Genomic DNA, 18,080 nt, shown 5'->3' with positions numbered 1-18,080 from the left:
GGCAGGAAAAAGGCGCAAACTCGCATGCACAGAAGCGAAGATATAGACTTCAGTCTTTCCCCTGCATTCCTCCTTCCCTTCTCTTCGCTGCTGGAGTCCATGTCCTCCACGACTATTCACAGCTCAGTATTTTATCTGCAATTCCTTTCTCACCACCAACACGATTCGTCGCGACGGCGCACCTGGTGCCGTTCGCTTCTGGCCTCAGTCAGTGTGCATGTATTAATATGTACATATATGTTATGCATGTGTATACGTGTGTAAGTGCGCCATTGATAGCTCGTTTATTCTGTTCTAACTCACACTGAATCAGATATTACCTATAGAAACGCACATGACATGCAGATCGCGTCTGCGCCACGACTTACGCCTCGCTGTTCTCCTCAGCGAATTCCTACAGGGCACATCGGAGACAGCATAAAGCATCACCGCTCAAATGTTTGCGTTTATTAGCGTGGTGGATCGCGGGAAGAAAACTCCTCGTCGCGCAGAACCGAACCGCGAAATCGCAAATGCATTTCGCACGTTTACAAAGAATAAAGGGCAAACAATGAATAGAAAGGGATGAACGCCGTCCTCACGTCTGCGGCTGGTGCGTCGCACACATGCCGATACGGATAGGCTACTTTAGGACTCCGCGTATGAGAATATTATCTTACATCACCGACGTTAACGTACTAGTACTGACATTGAAGACGTCTCCACAGTTGTACCGATAGCCGACGCATGTGTGCGCATAAGCAGACAGGCATAATCGCGCACGCATACATACAAAACTATGCAAATCTCTCTCTCTCTCTCTCTCTCTCTATATATATATATATATATATATATATATATATATATATATATATATATGCATATATATATGATTATCGCGGGAGGGTGTCTTCTACAAAGAGGCGTGCATAATTAGCGAATACACTTGAATATACTCCATCGCGTCTTTATACGACGCACTGATCTGCCAGGAAATAGAATTCTTCGTTACCTTCATAAATGCCGCAAGCGCCTCGACTCCTTCGTTGGGCATTCCGGTGTAGAGGGACGCGCGGCAGCCTCCAAGGGCTCGATGACCCGCCTGACGCATGCAGAAACGAAAATTCGGCAGAAGATGAAGAAGGCGTCTGCTGAGAGGCCACAGACACCGAAAACGCCGATCCCTATGCGTGCTTGCTGAGCGGCGCATTTTCAAATGCATTCCTCTCCCCTCTTGCCTGTCTCACGCGTGTATCCAAGGTTCGCTCGCCGCCCGCGACGACATGAGGACTGCCTCCACGTTTGAGCGCACTTCTAGGCATGCCAATTTGTTCTTAGATACTTCTGAATTTTGCCTAGCGCGTCTTTCGTGACTGAGGATTTGAGCCCGGCCGCGCGGGCGGAGCCTCCGACTCCGCTCTGGTGTCGAGAGAAAGGATTTATTTCCCTTCTCGCTCGCTGAGCGAAGCGGTGGCTGACAGCCTTTGTTTGAAGAGACATGCGCGCGGAGAGAAGGCGGCAGGTCGCAATTTTCTCTCTCGGTTAACTAAAGAGCAGTTAAGCTGTCCCTTTCCGTTTCGCGCCTTCCCCATTCGTTGCTGCGTTTGCCGCGGGAAATGAAAACCGAATACCAGGTTCTTCGCCTGGAGGTTGGCCTCTTGCGAAGACTCGCCCGCGCTCGGATCCTACCAGGTGATACAAGCCACGTTCCTCCGCCTCTCTGAGGAATTTCTTCTTTAGCGCCTCGTTTTCTTTCACCGCGCTGCATCCCTGCGCGTCCGCGCCGTCCTCCGCGCGTTCAGCGGAAGCGCCCGCCACGAGGAAGCGGACGTTCATGCGCGAGCGCGCGTCTTTTTTGACGGGACAAACGTAAAAGTTCTCGCTGGCGTCAATCACCTCGTAGAGCCGCTGCGCCTTCGCCTCGCACACGCGGCTCCAAGTCTCCAGGCCGCCTCGCTCCTGAATGTATTTGCTCATAAGGCCCACCATGTAGACCGCGAAGACCGGCGGCGTGTTCAGCGCGCTGTCTGCCTTGCAGCAGAGCCCGTAGCTGCACATCGCCGGGCACGTCGCGAGCTCTTTCCCTGCAGCAGACAGACATCCCAAAGAAACCGGGCTCTCCACAGCCCACGCATCCAACACGCTTCCAGTCATTTATGCATATACTTAGCTTTACACATATGCGTATGTACCTCGCACCGGTGCGGTATAGACTATACACATGTAGATCGATGGACATAGAGACACACGGAAATAGGCAGATGGATAGACAAATGAATTTATTCAAATGTATCACCTTCAATATATGCATGCATCTGCATATATATATATATACATACATGTATGTATTGCACCTCCCTCGTCGGCGTTTTGTTTTACCGAGTACGTCGTCGCGCGCGATCACGACGGTGACGCCGGCAGGCCCCATGTTCTTCTGCGCGCCCGCTGGAAGCAAAAGACCAAAAAAGGAAGCCTGCGAACTATGGCGCCTTCTGTCTCGCTGTCCGCGTCGGCTTTATGAGGCGTCGCCCCTCTGCACGCGCAGTAGATGCGCTTCTCATTCCTTCTTTTTGGCGCGTCTGAAGAGACTGTCCGCTCAGAATTCGAAGCGGCGCAGAGAGACAGTCGTCGCTCTGCTCCCACCGAGGGAGACAGGGCGCCCCCCGAAGCCACGCGACACAGGGCCCTCGGTTCTTGTGGAACGTTCACTCCCACCCCGCGCCCGTATCGCGTCTTTTTTTCGCATTTCCTTTGGGACTCTGTTTGGCATCGCGTCTGTTTACTTCTGCCTCTGTCTGTCTTCACCGCTTGGCAAGGCACAAAGCACGCAGTAGCAACTTCCCCTCTTCGCTCCTCTCTATTGCTCGCGCACGTCTGCAGCGTAAACTCCTGCAGACTGGCGACTCCAGTCTCGCAGGGCGGCCTCAGCTGTTTGTGATTCGTCATGCGCGGCGGCGCCTAGGGTTCAGGGTTCTCTCGCATCTGCGAGGCGTCGCCGCTGACCGTAGATGAGTGCATGCGCATCGATGTCGATGGGCCTGCTGCAGAAGTTCGAGGACATGTCAGACGTCAGGCGGATGCGCGTCGCCTCGGCTGCAGCTTGGTCGCGCTCGGCGGCACATCCGTTCTCGAGACGCGCAGTGTCTGTCGTCGGCGCAGCCTCAGCGAGCGCTGCAAGGCTCGCGGCTTCTTCGGGCAGAAGCACGCGCGCCTTCGAGAGATCTGGCGTCCGAGGAAACTCCAGCCCATGCACCGTCTCGTTGTCGCAGTAGTGCACGTAGGCGGCCTGCGCGCAGCAGAGAAGTCCCGCTAAAACTCGAGACTGACCACGCGCGAAAGCGCGGAAAAAACTCGCGCGAGGAATCGACGAGCAGCCAACAACGCGCCCGTCGGAGAAGGAGCCGGAGCGCGGCAAAAAAACAGAATGGAGCACGCCCCCGCATGCAGCGCCCTCTCTCTACGCGAGTGTGACATGGCAAGACGAAGCGTCTAGAACGAAAAGGCATTCGCAGGCAGATTCAGAATTTGCGTGCTTCTCTTGTTCTTTGAAGCGCGATCACCCGTCCGCGGTTGAGGGCCTGAACAGCGGATGCTCGCCTGCCAAGGCATCCAGGAAATTCGACCTAGAAAGAGATATGTTTAGAGGCGCACATGCGAGTAAGTCGATTTAATTTAGTGCCCTCAAACTCGCCTACATTGGGGTTCAGAGTCCATTCTTTGACTGGCGGCAGATCAACGAATCCATTCGCCGTATTCTCCGCCGCTACGCGCATCTTGCCGAACTTGCTCGCCTCCTTGAGCGCGTACTGACTCCACGTCCTGAGAAAAAACATTTCGCCGCTGAGTGTCATCCATCTGTGTATGCGAATATATCTGTCTATACAGATATATATCCACTGATCTATATATACTTATCTAATATAAATCTACATCATCTGCGCGTATTTATATGTCATATATTCATTGATGTATAGAAGTACATGTATATAAATAGATAATTATATATATACAATTATATAATAATTTTTCTTTTTCGTTTTGGATTTTCTTTTCTCAAAAACAATACATATAATTATATATATATATATGTTCATATATACCTATATGCCAAGCTATATATATATATATAAATATATGAACTTAGATTTTCACACCCCCAAACGTCTGCGCCGTCGCTGCGAAGCTCGAGAAGCAGAAGGGTTCGGATTCGTTTAAGACCCCACCCCGTGACGACGTAGTCGGCGGAGTCGCCGAGGCCGCGCAGCATGTTGAGAGGCTGGGCGGCGAACTGCAGCGTCGCGCCGCCCTGCATGAAGAGCAAATGGTGACTCTGAGGCAAGTGCAGGAGCGATGCCAACCGCCCCTTAGTCTCCTCCATCATCTTCAGATAGTACCTGCCGCGGTGACTCTGTGCGCGAACAGACAAAACACGGAATCTCTCGCGGATTAAACGACAACGCACATGCGCTTGCCGCTGAAATGTCGCGGTTCGTTTCCACGCGTGTGAGACCGCACACGGTATCTCCATCCAGGGGGAGGCGTCGTAATCAGCATCTGCGTGGGAGTGTGAAGGGTTCGCGCGAAGGAGGTGATCTGCAGCGATCCATGAATACACAAATATACATATTTCCACTGCTTTTTATGCGCATGGATGCATCGGGAAAATGTCGGAGCAGGCAGAGACACACTGCGGAGGCGCAGTAGCGCTGGGCTGAAAGCCCCGCAGACAAGGCTGCTATCGAGAGGTTGGGCTCGCTCCTTACGTATACAGGCAGAGATGTTTTTAACATACACCGCAATATATTTGATATGCATATAAATTAAATATTTACATATATATAATAAATACGTAATACATGCATTACAGAGTATACATCACCTCGCCAGCGCGCAGGATGCTGGTAACTGGTGCGATACATGAGAAGCATCTGCCGCGGCTGAGACGAATGGAGAGAGTGTGTGGGAGTAAAGAGGACGCCGAGGAGAGCAGCGAAAGAATGCAATGAGAAAAGACGCACAAAAGACGAAACTAGTACCATTTCCATAATGCTCATGCCGCAGCCGCGCCAGTTGACGAACTCCTGTTGAGCCTCAAGCAAGACCTCAATCGGCATGCAGGCGGGACCTGAGGGAAGCGATTGCGAGAATGTAATAGACACTGATTGTTTAGAAACACGTCTTTGCTCTACTTGAAGCGATGGCCCCCATGCACGCATGCGCGAGAGAAAGCGTTATGCAAGCGTGCAGCTCCTACCTGCAGAGAAGCATATTCATAGATATATATAGATATACGTATATATGTATATGTGTATTTATATATGTACGTATATATATGCGGGTGTCCGTTTGTTGATTTGCTGGTTTTTTAGTGGCATGTACGTATAGACTATGCACAGGTAAACACGTTTTTGTGTTTGACGTCTCGTGTTCCGCCCTGCTACGATATCTATTTGGATAAGAGCATTTTGCTGCGTTCGTAGAAGGGCGCAGAGTTCGGGGTCGTTTGACACCTTTTACCGGCAGAAAAGTTCACGACACGGCCATACGGGAGGACCTGCTGGCGCGGCGTCGCCGCGAGACTCGGCAGATCCATTTTCAGCAGGCCTTAGGCAGACAAAGCAAGCGACGGCAGCCGAAGAACCCGACAGGATGGGGCACGGAAGAAAACTCGACAACGACCCCCAGAGTGAGTTCCGGAGACAGAGGAGACCAAAAGAGAAGGGAAAAAGGGGCGAATGCGGGTTGTGCCAAGTCGAGGAGACGCGCAAACGTACACACCCCTAAGGGAATTCGATATCGAAACAAAGAGAAAACGAGAACTTGCGGGATAGACTGGCAGCGTGTCGGCGAGTCTGTGCCTCAGCTAAGTCTTGCACCAGACCACGGAGACGCTAGCTGTCTAAAAAGCGAGCGAGAAAAATATGAGAAAGATGCAAGGCTCGTAAAAATAAAAATTAGTCTTTGAATGCGGCAAAGAAGAAGGGGTGAAACTCCCCTTCTGCGTGAGAAGGCGAAAGGAGGCCGAAAAACGGAATCTGCTTCAGCTGGGGAGACAGAGACGGTGCGTCCCGCCCAGCGTTTGAGGCCTCGCTGAAAGCAACAAGGCGAGGCAAAGAGAGAAGGGAAAAGTCTTGACTCCTCACATACGCGAAGCTCATGATTCGCTGCCCACGTGAATCGCCGAAAGGTCAATGTGACTCCCCCAATTTTCGTTTCGAAGAGTCGCGTGTGCAAAGAAGGGAAAGCGGAGAGACGGGAGGCTGGGGCCCTGTCGCGCGCGTACGCTGGTCTCGGCGTGTCCCGCCGTCTCTTTTGTGTCTGCAGAGACTGATTCCAGGTTCAAGAGCGAAAGCGACGCCGCGCCTTCGCGTCCATCAGCGTGCGCTCACGCTCTGGCAAGGAGGGCGCTCCAGGGATCGAAAAACAGAAAACAACTGCCGTGGAAGGTGTGGAACGCCTGTAGGATCCGCACTCAAGCCCTGCGAGAGTGTCTTGGTGGAGAGAGAACGGCGAGCCAGAAAACTGGCATTCTGCTGCATGCGGCTCTGTCTCGTCGCGTGTACGAAACCCAAGCAGACCCTGAGTTGCTTAAAACCAGATGAGACTCCGCGTGACTGCTTGCCGTGGACATCTGCAGCGCGACGCGCCGCTGCAGACAACCTCGAGATGCGGCGGAAAAGATGAGAGCGAGACAAATGACTCAGAACGCCGCGGTTGCTCTTGCCGGCGATCCGAAGGGGTTCAAACTGTTCAAGAGAGAGCTACGGCGCTTCAGAAGAAATCCACTTTCACCGCATATATGCATGCGGAATGGAACTGGGCACTAGTGACGGGTATCTATGCTGCGAGGTACACACCGACTGCCATCCTTCACAGCCCCATGACTGCGCCGCTCAACTTGTGAGATAGCTGGCCTCGTGTGCGTTTATGTATCTACGTGAGCATGCGTGAATTTGAGCTATATCTAGATGCACACGGAGGTGGCGTTGTGACGAACTCACTGAGCAGCGGCAGCAGGATATCACTTGTTTCCTGAGTTCTTTTTGCAACATCAGTCCATCCTATGCACGTGTATATAGGCGCATGCGTAAGTATGTTTACGTTAGGCGCCTGTCTCTGGCGGGTCCTACGTCTCTGCTGCGTTTGCCTCTTCAGTTTTTCGCGGCGCTACTTGTTCCGCTCTGTAGACTTTCCTGTGCGTACATAATACATGCGCTTACATTTATACTTTCATATACGTGTGTATATGAAGGGGTTGCACAGCCCACAGAGCCGCTTGATTAAATATATAAGTGCGCCGGTCTCTATCTAAATATCTATAAATACGCAGATCCGCGCATGAGAGCGAGTGCGACGCGTGGATAGATGGGATGCTCGAGCATGCGCGAGCACGAGTTGCCTCGAAACAGAGACGTCACAGCCGCGGCGAGGCGAGCGCTTGCCTCGAGGGCGACTGAACCGAACTGAACAACTGCGAGAAAGCAGGACGCGCCGAATATATATAGCGAACAGCGAAAGGGGATATCTCGTGACGTGGGCGACAGCCAAGCGGGGAGCGCGGCAGAGAGGGTGAACAGACGCCTTCAGCGAGTAAACTGCCGCAGAGAGAAGCTTTCTTTCTCTCTCTGCTCCGCGATATCGCGCGCCGTTTGCGGCCTCTTGCTAAGTTCGGTACAATGCCGCTGACCACCCTAGCATCTCAGTAGTAGTTTGTTCTCCCGCTGTTAAGGTGCGTGAAATCAGGAGTCCATATACTTCGCCTAGAACATAACCGGTGTGCCATCACCTTAATGTAGTAGATTATTGAGATCCAACACGTTTTGCTGTCTCATGCAGTCCAGCAAGAGACTAGTACTCTATCCCTGGCTCCGCGGCTCGCGAAAGTACCGATATACGCCAGTAGGCGACGAGGCAAGATGAGCTGTTTTCTGTCGAGCGCCTCCTTCGCTGCGGCGTCTTCAAACCTTTATGGGTTCTGCTTCACCCCGCTCTCTGCCTCAGTGGTACGCCAGAGAAGGCATTTTGCTCATGAGGAAAGAATAGACGGAAACGGCGATCGCGCACTCAGGCACAGAGCGAACAAGCAGGACGCCGGCGCCGCGGAACAACCCTCCGTGGGGCTTCGAAAACCACGCTCGCGAAGAAGGAACGACGAAAAAGCGACGGAAGCCGGAAACTGGCTTCGGCGGGTGTACGGACATCGGAGAGGCGGGGGGCTGCACGCGCGAGGGCGCTGCGACCCCGTGAGGAAAAAGCAAGCTGGAAATCGTGGCAAATTGCTGTCTCCGCCTGAAAAAACAGGAGGCAAATGGAGCCCGAACAGGCGCGCGGAAACGTTCTTCGTCCGTGTCTTTTGCTTCCTGTCGCTTCTGCGGCTCATCTCTCTGTGTCCGCCTCGTTTTTCTTATCTTCTTCTTTCCATTCCCTCTTTTTTCTCTCTCTTTTGACCTCTCTCTGCTACCTCGTCATCGCGCAAACTGACTGGCCTCTCTCTGCCCCTTTCACTCCTCGCTTCTTCTGCTTCTTTCCGCGCCGGTCGGCTCGTTGCCATTCGTTTCACCTGCGCGTGTTTTGCTCTTGATTCTCGCTTGCTTTTAACGTTCCACCGGCCGCGCTTCCTTTTTCCTTTTCGCGTCTTACCTGATCGAGTCGAGCGGGTATGTGGCGAGCTGAGCGACGAGGCCAGCAGCGAAGGCCGCCGTCGCCGCGGCCTTCCATCGCGAAGATCCCAGAGTCTCCTCGCGCTCCTCGTGCCTCTTTCGCTCGAAACTGTCTGTCTGCGGACTGTGCGCGATCTCTCCTCGCGCCTGGCGAAAAGCGCTGCCGCCGCGGCCTCTGGGATAGGTAGTTTCTCGCCCGTCTTCACTAGCGCTCTCTCCCGCGCGATTTGTTTCATCTGCGTCGCCTCTCACTGCTTGTCTCTTTCCACCAGTCTTTCGGCGCCGCGGCGCTGCGCCTTGGTCTCCAGCGGTCGCTGTCTCGTCGGCGACAGGACTGCGCTCCTTTTCTCTCGATAGACCGCGGGCGTCCTCTTCTTCCTCGTCGGCGCCGCGGCCGTCGCCCTTCGGCGCGTCGCAGGCCAGCGGCAAATCCCCGTTTCTCGACGCGAAGAGGCGAGGCCAGTGCGCGGCGACCGCGCCCTCTTGCTGTTGGAGCGAGAGGAGCAGAGACTGGAATTTCAACTGAAGAAAGGCACTAGCCAGCGTGAAGGGCACAAGCGTCAGCGCACACAACCCGAAGCCGCAGTAGAGCGCGCGGACGCCTAAACAGAAAACAGAAGAAAAGGTCAAACGACCCGAGATGCGCACCCTGGCGCTCCGCGCCACGCGAGCGAGCAGGAACACGGAGATAGAGCAAGCAAAAAAGCGAGAAGTCCGCGATCCTGAACCATGAATATGGGAGTGACTCGGAGGGCAAACATGACTGACACTAGGCGACAACAACTGACGCTCAAAAAGGCGGAGCGCAAAGGAAGCGGGGATACACGTTGACGCGTTTCCTCTTCTGCTCTTCGTCCAGTTGCGCTGGTTTCCGCTATGTGCGTGGTGTTCGCTCGATCTCTTTCTCACTCGTTTCATGGCGTTGAGCTCTCCGGCACTTCTCCCCTACCCCCCCCCCCCCCCCGCCTCGTCCTGGGGTAGGCGACTCTTTCAAAACCTACCTCCCTGTTTGTAGAGCCTCCAGACGATGTGAGAAGGACTCACGGCGCGTGCGGATGCGTGTCTCTGTCTCGCCTCTCCGTCGACAGTCTCCGCGCGGGCGCTGCCTGTCGTGACGGTACCCGTCAGCTGCGCGCCGAGGCGCTTCTTCGCGCTGGCGAAGCGGCGCGAGAGGAAAGAAACGCTCGCCTCGCGCCGGGCGCCTTGGGGCGCCGACGTGGCGGAAAACGCAGAGAACGCGTCCAGCGAGGAAATGACGCGACCCGACTGGCGAGCGGAGGCCGCTGAAGACCGCAGACGAAACGAAAGTCTCGCGCGTCCTTCAAAACAGAGAGAAACGCGCGACCCCTTCCTTCGCAGAAGAGGCTGTCGCAATCAAACGGACTCAGCCCTCGGCTAGAACAGGAAGGACTCACGCTTTCACACGAAGGAGGAACACCGCGAGACGCGTCGATGCATGCAGCGTAATGAACAGCACAGGCATGGGCGAACTAAGGCAGCCCTAAAGAGACGAACAAAGAGAGAGACATGCGTCATCAACCGAGAAAGAAAAAACCTTCGACGTGTGGTGCGTTATCCGCTCAGCAACGAGAGAGAAGACTGTCCGCGCGGGGACTTTTTGTTCATTACGTCTCCACAAGGTAGTTCTAGTGTAGCATATGAAGCGCCAAAAACAATCAATATAATTACATTGGTGAGGCAAACGACGCACGGGCACAGAGGACGCGAGTTCACTTACCGATGACGCACATAGCTGTGTGCGCCACGTCGAGGGGGTAGCAGACAGCGAGGGCGACGAAGGCGCTGAAACAGATGCATCCCATCTGCATGCACGTACACCAAAAGCGAAGTTGCCTTCACAAAACGGCGAGAAGAAAACGAGAAACACTGCAGCGAAGAGCTCCGCCTGCAGAGAGACAGCCGCACCCATGGGCATGCAGCCCCTTACAGCGGAAGGCGAGCGGTAAGCGACGGGCGTTTGAATCGAACTGGAGCACACAGAGAGCGAAGAAGAGAGCAAACTCACTACAGGCGCCTGCCCTTTCCACGAGGGATTAGCCGAGACCCGCACTGAGAAGGGACGCGCAGAAAGTGAACGCAGCCGCACAGCGAGGCCGGCGGATGCCGAGAGACTGAGAGAAGAGCGGGTCCGCGCCGAAGATTCAATAGCCAGAAAAGCTGGAAGAAAGAGAGGCCTCGGGCTGCAGATGACACAGAAAGCCAGCGCGGAACCCCAAGCCGGCGCAGGAAGTGCAAACAGGCTCGTCCGTCACATCCAACATTTTTTTTTTCAGCAGACAGAGAAAACGAGCAGCTGCCTGTCTACTCTTACGTTTCGAAAAAACCGCTCAGCGTTCGAGTAGGTCTCCTCGCCGTCGGTGAAGAAGAGTCTGCAGAAGACACGCTGCGAGACGAAACCCTGATCTCTCAGGGGCGAAGAAAAAAGACGTCATGAGCCCTTGAGCCGCAGCGCCGCATCAGCATCCCGCCTGATTCTACTGCCTCCGCCAATTGATACCTCCATGCGACACACAATTCTAGATATATACATGTAAAGATCTACGTATAAAAGTACATAAAAATTACATGTGTGTTTACTCGTACGCGTAGACATGTACACATTCAGAGAAAGGGCGGCATCGGCAGACACACAGTCAAAGACCGCAATCGGAATCTGCACAGGCTTGTTGGCGCCAGAAACGTCCTGCGCGTTACGCCCACGCCTCTGCGAGTCGCGTGAGGTGACCGGAGTCGCGACATATACTCCACTCAGAAAACGGTAGTTATATAAACGTAGAAAGCCCATTTCAGCAACTGTGACAGGGAGTATCGCGCCACGCAGAAGCTTTTTTCCTACACGCGCCGGAGGCGCTTGTATTTCTGCGAATTTGCACGAGGCCGCTCTCGTACCGCGTTCTCTGGTAAAGCGCGAGGCGAATCCACGACCCGCCTATCGCTGCGCATATCGGCGCACTGCAGCCGAGCCAGAAGGAGGAGACGGTGAGCCAGCGGGAGGGCGGAAGCGAGGACGCCGAAGGAAGCCCAGAGGTAGGAAAGGCCGCAGCTGAGTTTGCTGATGGAGACGGACGAATAGACGCACCAGCGGGCGCGGAGGGAGGCTTTACGGAGGAGTTAGGTGCAGACGAAGCCGCAGAGGCACGCGCCCTTGCGGCAGAAAAAGAAACGGAGGAAGAGGGCGGCGAAGCGGACGAAGGAGGCCCAGAAGAAAGAGCAGAAGAAGACTGCGGGCGACGGGCCCTCACAGGGGCCGAAGAAGACGGAGAAGCAGACTCCGAGACGAGAAAAGGCGAAGCGCAGACAGCGGAGCCCTGAGGAGAAGGAGACCAGGGAGAGGAAGAAGGCGAAAGGGAAGGAAGACGCGCTAGCGAAAGCTGCCTGATGATTTTCTCTTGGTCGAGGGGCGCCAGCAATAGGCGACTCAGAGCCGCCGTTCCTCCGTGCGTCACCGCCGCGAGAAACAGAAGCAGACCTGAGCACGCATGTAGGGAACAACCGCAGCCAGAAGATCAGAGAGAGAAATAAGGATGGGGGGGACAGAGAGATGACACACTCATCGACGCAGGAAAAGAAAATCAAACGACCTCCTCACACAGCAGCCCCTCCGTAAAGAGACATACATCAGTACTAAAAAAGCTGAAAACATGCATATGTATATTTATATATTTGGTTGCGGATATGCAGACACGTGTTGAGACACACGACACTCTGCAGACTTGCACATGGAGAGGATACACATGAACGCTCAGAAGACACGAAACCGTACATACGTCTGTATATACATATATATATATTGCCGACGTCCTCGTTTCGTAAATTCCCTCTTGAGCGCCGACTGACCTTCTGAGATTCTGCGTTTCTCCTTGGTTTTCCTGCCTTTGTGTTTCTCTTTGATCGCTGCGACGAGCTGCTCGTACCGGGAGACGGAGCCGGTGGTGCAGAAGGCCGGCGCGGCGAGGGTCGTCCACGGCGACTGTGTTTGAGAGAAGAGGCCGAAGCGGTCCAGCGCGGCGGTCGCCGGCGCTTTTTCCCGCGGACGGCGGCGACCTCGTCCCTCGGAGAAAGCCGAGAGGCTGGAGGAGGACTCGGCCGACGACGGCGGAGAACACACCCGCCTCTCTTCGGCGCGTGCGGCAACCATGGCGAGGAGCGACTTCCGCAGACCCAAGCACACGAACGACTCTTTTCCCTGCCCTCGGTCCAGGCTGCGGCTCAAAAACTTCGCCGCAGTCCGTCAGTTACGCTGGCATGGCGCGGCGGCGTGGCGGACTCGAGGTGTACATACACTCGACGCGCCCGACCCGCTCCCCGGGCACGCCTGAGACGCTCTGGACCGCGGCTGAGCAGAAGAGGCAGGGAGGCGAAGAAAACGGGGAAAGAAGAGGCAGACAGAAGAGGAAGCCGCGCTGCGTCCACGGAAACAGACGGAAAAGGGAAAAAACCTGTCACGCAAGACACTCGCTTGGACGGGCACAATCTGCAGCGTACATGCACTCACTCCACTGCGAGACTCAAGCGCCACCGTCGCGCATTCTGGACCAAAAATGGCGGAAACGGAAGGGAACAAGGAAGAAGAGCGGAAATCGAAAAACAGCCGTACGGCAAAGACGATGATAAACGGTGTTCAGTGGTTGTTCAGTCAGGAAAATGGTTCAAACGGCTTTTTCAGATGTTTAGGCATGCAGGCAAAAAGAAACGCTGGACGCATGCACGTGTACACACAGCTCCGGATCCGCGTGGAGCCTCGTTTGTTCAATCTCAGAGCAGATTTTCTCCCCAGTTTGATCGATTTCAGAGACAACCTGTGTCTTCCACTCTATAGCGGAAGGGCGGAGGCGAATTGCTCGGTTTCCCTTTTTTTTTAACCGGAGCTCAAGCGCCGACTGGCTCGACGCGGACGGCATTCACGCTTTGAGACACGACACCTACGCGGAAGCGTTTTTCTTTGTTCCAGTTTTGGCCTTTCTCTACGTTGTGAGCTCTGCGATCCTTCAAGTGTCTTCGTCTACAGACGCGCATGTGCAGCTGCTGAGTATATCCAGTTGCTTGGGTGTGTCTGAAGACTCCGCGTCTCGTTTTCTCCAAGAGGACGCAGGCCCAGCGCCGCGCACGAAGATTATGTTCTCCTTGCCTTCCTCTTTTGCTCTCCCCTTCGTGATTGCTCATATGCACTCGCTACTCTTGCTCTGCGACTGGTGCGCCTGCCCTTTTGGCGTGCATGACAACTGAACCTTTTTGTCGTTCTTCTCGCTTGTTTCACCGTGTCGTCTCGCGCGGAAGCGACGGGCATACCTGTGTCCGCTGAAGCGCCTTCATCTCCGTTCTAGTTCGTCTCTGCCTCGTTTCCGTCTCACTCACCCTCTTTCCTTCTCTCTTTTAACCTTCTCCCCGGGTTGTGCGGCTCCTCTTGTCCGCACCCACCTCCCTGTGCTGCGCGCGCAGCCGCGCCCGGGTTGGCGCTGCTAAAAAACGTCTCCGCACATTGTCTCGTTCTGTAAATTGTCTGTCTTTCTTCTGCCGCTCAGTTTGTATTTGCCTCCTTTTTATCTTCTTTCGGGTTTTTCTTCTCTCGCCTTGCTTCGTCGTGTGGGTGCGTCTGCCGCCTCTGGCTCCACGTCAAATTCGCTTTTCTTCTCTGTCTCTCTGCGTCGTTCCCTTTTTTCTCTGTCTCCAGTCTACTCTCTAAAGCTCGCTGCGCGCGTCCCCTGGCGCCTCCGCCACTCTCTTCTCGTCTGCGTTTCCCTCCGTTTCTCCCAGATGCATCGCAGCGCGAGCGCGGCGGCTGGCGACAGCCTCGCGGACATCCCGGAGCTGCTCAAGAAGGCCGATGGACTCCTGCGGCCTGCGGGCTTCTTCATCTCGCTTCTGGGGCGGGGGTCAGACCCCGACGCGGCCCTTTCCATCTACACACAGTGCGCGCAGGTAAGGCGAAGAAGCCGCGAGGGGAGCGAAAGGCCGCAGCGACGCCGAGGGCGGCGGCGGGGCCCGCGTCGCCTCAGCGGCTCGCCAGACACAGGACGCAGTCAGTTCGCATGTTTGATTGATATTTAGACGTGAATATACAGTCATTCAAGAAATAGTTAACTATCGCAGGTTCGGTCTAATGCCCCTTTTACTAAATAGATCACGTGGCTTCTTCTGGTGCTTGGAGATCCGCAGCTTGTTTTCTGAGAGGGAAAATTGCAGGCGCACGCGAAACGGCGGGCGCGGATGCGTGAGGCTGAGGCATCTGACGAGCTGCCTTGTCGCAGTTGCAGCGACGAGAGACTTGCCTTCGCACGTCGTCTCGCGTCGTAACTAGTCTGTATTGTTTCTCTGCAGCCTCTTTCGCATGTGTATGATGTCTCGTTCCTTTTCTTCGCTTCTTCTCAGAGATACAAGCTCGCGCGCCGTTGGACGGAGGCCGCGGACTGCTACGTGCGGGCATCGTTCGCCGCTCAGCGCGCAGAGGATTTCAGCGCTGGTGAGACAACGGGCTGCGATCGCGAGAGAGCGGATGGAGCGCGGCAGAGTGGGAGGCAGGAAGGCACTCTGGGTCTCCGCCCTGCACGCGAGCGAAGGCAGCGACGAGGGGCGAAAGAAGCGGCAAACGAACAACGAGCGCCCAGATAGACGCGAAACAGGAGAGACCGCGCCGTAGAAAGGATATCGAAGGAGAGAGACGCAAAAGGAGAGAAGGAAGGCAAAAGAGAGCCTCGAACAGAAGGGCGGGAAAGAAGACACTCGCGGCCCAACAGCGCGTCCTTTTCAGTTGTTTTGTCTGTCTGTGCTCCCCCTAGCGGAGGGGCATTCGTGTCTGCGCTGGTGCTACCAGCGCGGCATTTCTCTTCGTTCAGGAGACTCTCGTTTCACAGATCCACGTGGGGCGGTCGTGTCTTTTGTCGTTCGCGTACGTCTTCTGGCTGGCAGCGGCCGTGCAGGGGCGACCTCAGGCGCTTCTCGCGTTTCGTGTGCTTCTTGTCCTGCGGCGTCTGCAGAAGCGCAGATGCTCGCGGAGGCGGGGAACGTCTTGAAGCGCGTGAATGCGGCGGACGCCGAAGAGCAGCTCTCTGCGGGCGCTGCGGTGTACGTACGCCAGGGGCGCTGGGGGCAGGCCGCGAAGCTGTACCGAGGCATTGCGGAGATGTACGAGGAAGCCGCTGAAGGGAGCGCGGGCGCAGAGCTTGGGAGTGCGGCCGCAGGAGCCGGCGCACTGCAGAAGATCCTCTTCTTCTACAAGAAAGCCGCAGAGACCTACGAGCTCGATGAGTACGGGAAGAGCGCCTTCTCCCAATGCCGCTGCAAGTACGCCGAGTACGCCGCGAAAAACGACGAAACCATCCACGAGGCCATCCAAATCTTCGAGCAAGAGGGCGACAAGGCAACGAGAAACAACCTCCTTCAGTTTAGTAAGCGACAAAGCTTGCATAGCGAAGAGATCCCGAAAGGCGGGGGGAGAGGGGTAGGGGGGGGCCCATGATAGGACAGAATCGAGTTCCTTTTAAAGCGCGCGATTTTACGCACGCAGTGTAGAAACTTCCGCATAATCGTGTCATGGCGCTGTGCGTCTGCACGCGTTCGCCTGGCGATGCGCGCCGGCAGAGACTCACACGACAGCAGGTGCTTCGATCCTCAAAGGTTTTCTTCAGGCGCCCTTGACTCGAGCCGCCGCCAGGTGTGTGTGTCTCCTCTGTGTGTTTAGAAGAGCGTGTTTGCTTTCGTTGCGTTTGCCTTTTTTTTTTCGTAAATACAAATTATTGAGAGGCACGCGTCTGAATGGCGCTTCTCGTGAATGGGCTTCGGCTTGCGCATCGGCTCTCGTACACTAGATAGACCGCCATTTCGCGTTTGGAGTGGCTGTTTTGTCACGGGGTGTGTGACTCGCGTTTCATCTCGCTTCCTCATCTGTAGGCGCGAAGGACTTTTACCTCAAGGCGCTGATTCTCTTGCTCTCCTCGGGGGACGCCGTCTCCGCGAAGATCGCCCTTGACAGGTACATGGCGCGCGACCCGCGCCTCGAGGGCAGCCGTGAAGGCCGGCTGGCGGCTGCGCTCGTCTCTGCGATGGAGGAAGGCGACGTGGAGCCTTTCACAGAGGCGCTGGACGAGTACGACCGCATCAGCAAACTCGATGCGTGGAAAATCCACTTCCTGCTCAAAGCCAAGCGCCGACTCATGCACGCCGACGGTGGCGGAGGCAGCTACGCGGTCGGCGACGACGGAGAAGTTGACTTGTCTTAAACGAGAGAGAGGAACTCAACACAGACAGACCGCCAGGCTGCGCCAGAAGCGGAGAGTATGCGCTCGCTTTGTCTCCCCGCGAATAGATACACACTTATGCATATACATATATATGTTTATGTATATATATGCATCTATTTATGTATATGTATATGTTTATATATACAAATACATGTGTACGTATATGTCTGTTGTGCACATCTGTACGGGAGAGAGCGTGGTTTTCCAAAAAGCCGTGAATAAGTGTATCGGGCAGCGAGCCGAGAAGCCGTGAAGGCGAATCCTGCTCGAGTTGTTCCGTGCTTTTCAAAAGGCCTCTCGAAGTGAAGAGGCGTTATCACGACAGGACAGCCACGAGTCCTGTTTGGCTCTCATAATCTACCACATGGACTGCAAAATATCATAATATCGTGGAAATGCCCTTTAGTTTGTCGCCTATACCTCTAGACGGTGCGCCTCGCGGTCATCTCGATTCTCCCAGCAAATCGCTCACTCTCAAGACGAGAACTGCGGTAGCGGTGTGTATCCAGCTGTAGGCAGTGATGTTTGCTGGTTTCAGTTCAAAAACCAACGGCGCGCGTAGAGGGGAAGACCTGAGACACTTACCCACAGCCACTAGAGAGCTTTCGCATACTTCGCAAGAGGCGACGCAGTGGCTCTTCGTGAGTCCAGAGTTCGTGGGTTTCAACGTTTCTGTGCTTTTTCGTTGCACGGTCGCGGTCGCAGGCGAGGCGATCGCAGAACTCACCGTGTGAGGCGGAGTGCCACTGACAGAGTTCGCGCTCGATTAAGCTGCAAAAGAATCAGGCTTTTGCATTTAGTGAAACCAAAATGTGGGGCTTGCATGCTACAGTGTTTGAACGGAGAACTCTTGGTGCCTCGGAGCAGAGAGGCTGACGCGTACAGAGGCTTCCTCGTACCGGTTACAAGTCGTCAGCGTTGCTTCTTCTCAAAAGTGCACACCGCGTGCAGTCTTGGAAGTTGGTGCAAAGGGATTCACCTCGAGTTTCCTGCAGTTCTGATTCCGTATTGAGCGACAGTGTTACTTCCATGTCGCCCGCCGTGCGGCGAGCGGACTCTAGGGGCGGCTGTCGCATCGAAGTCCCTTCTGCCGTACTGCACGTGGTGCCTTTACTCTATTCTGGACTATGCGACGTTTCAGTGTGCCTTTTCCTAAAGAGGACCGTTGTTATTCCATGAGCAC

The 18,080-nt window shown here is 55.0% G+C and overlaps 3 protein-coding genes across 3 annotated transcripts; 1 reads left to right on the top strand and 2 right to left on the bottom strand.

The window, feature by feature from the left end:
- Positions 1-364: 364 nt before the first annotated feature.
- BESB_039540 (putative phosphoserine aminotransferase) lies at positions 365-5,572 on the bottom strand (the record flags this gene model as incomplete). Its single annotated transcript, XM_029362540.1, has 10 exons — positions 365-394; positions 992-1,081; positions 1,669-2,063; positions 2,359-2,424; positions 2,983-3,067; positions 3,185-3,265; positions 3,675-3,798; positions 4,203-4,387; positions 5,016-5,104; positions 5,497-5,572. 10 exons carry the CDS (start codon positions 5,570-5,572, stop codon positions 365-367), a joined length of 1,221 nt encoding a protein of 406 aa, XP_029221505.1.
- Positions 5,573-7,976: 2,404 nt separating this feature from the next.
- BESB_039530 (carrier superfamily protein) lies at positions 7,977-12,798 on the bottom strand (the record flags this gene model as incomplete). The annotated part of the gene is made up of 7 exons (XM_029362539.1): positions 7,977-8,268; positions 8,620-9,241; positions 9,641-9,922; positions 10,378-10,462; positions 10,972-11,029; positions 11,550-12,129; positions 12,498-12,798. 7 exons carry the CDS (start codon positions 12,796-12,798, stop codon positions 7,977-7,979), a joined length of 2,220 nt encoding a protein of 739 aa, XP_029221504.1.
- A 1,616-nt stretch (positions 12,799-14,414) lies between these two features.
- On the top strand, positions 14,415-16,876 carry BESB_039520 (putative SNAP protein (soluble N-ethylmaleimide-sensitive factor Attachment Protein); the record flags this gene model as incomplete). Its single annotated transcript, XM_029362538.1, has 4 exons — positions 14,415-14,579; positions 15,030-15,120; positions 15,635-16,045; positions 16,548-16,876. 4 exons carry the CDS (start codon positions 14,415-14,417, stop codon positions 16,874-16,876), a joined length of 996 nt encoding a protein of 331 aa, XP_029221503.1.
- Positions 16,877-18,080: the final 1,204 nt, after the last annotated feature.

This window comes from Besnoitia besnoiti, chromosome II, assembly GCF_002563875.1.
Source record: "Besnoitia besnoiti strain Bb-Ger1 chromosome II, whole genome shotgun sequence".
In the NCBI taxonomy this organism is placed as follows: Eukaryota; Apicomplexa; class Conoidasida; order Eucoccidiorida; family Sarcocystidae; genus Besnoitia; species Besnoitia besnoiti.
This window is presented reverse-complemented; position numbering and strand designations above follow the sequence as displayed.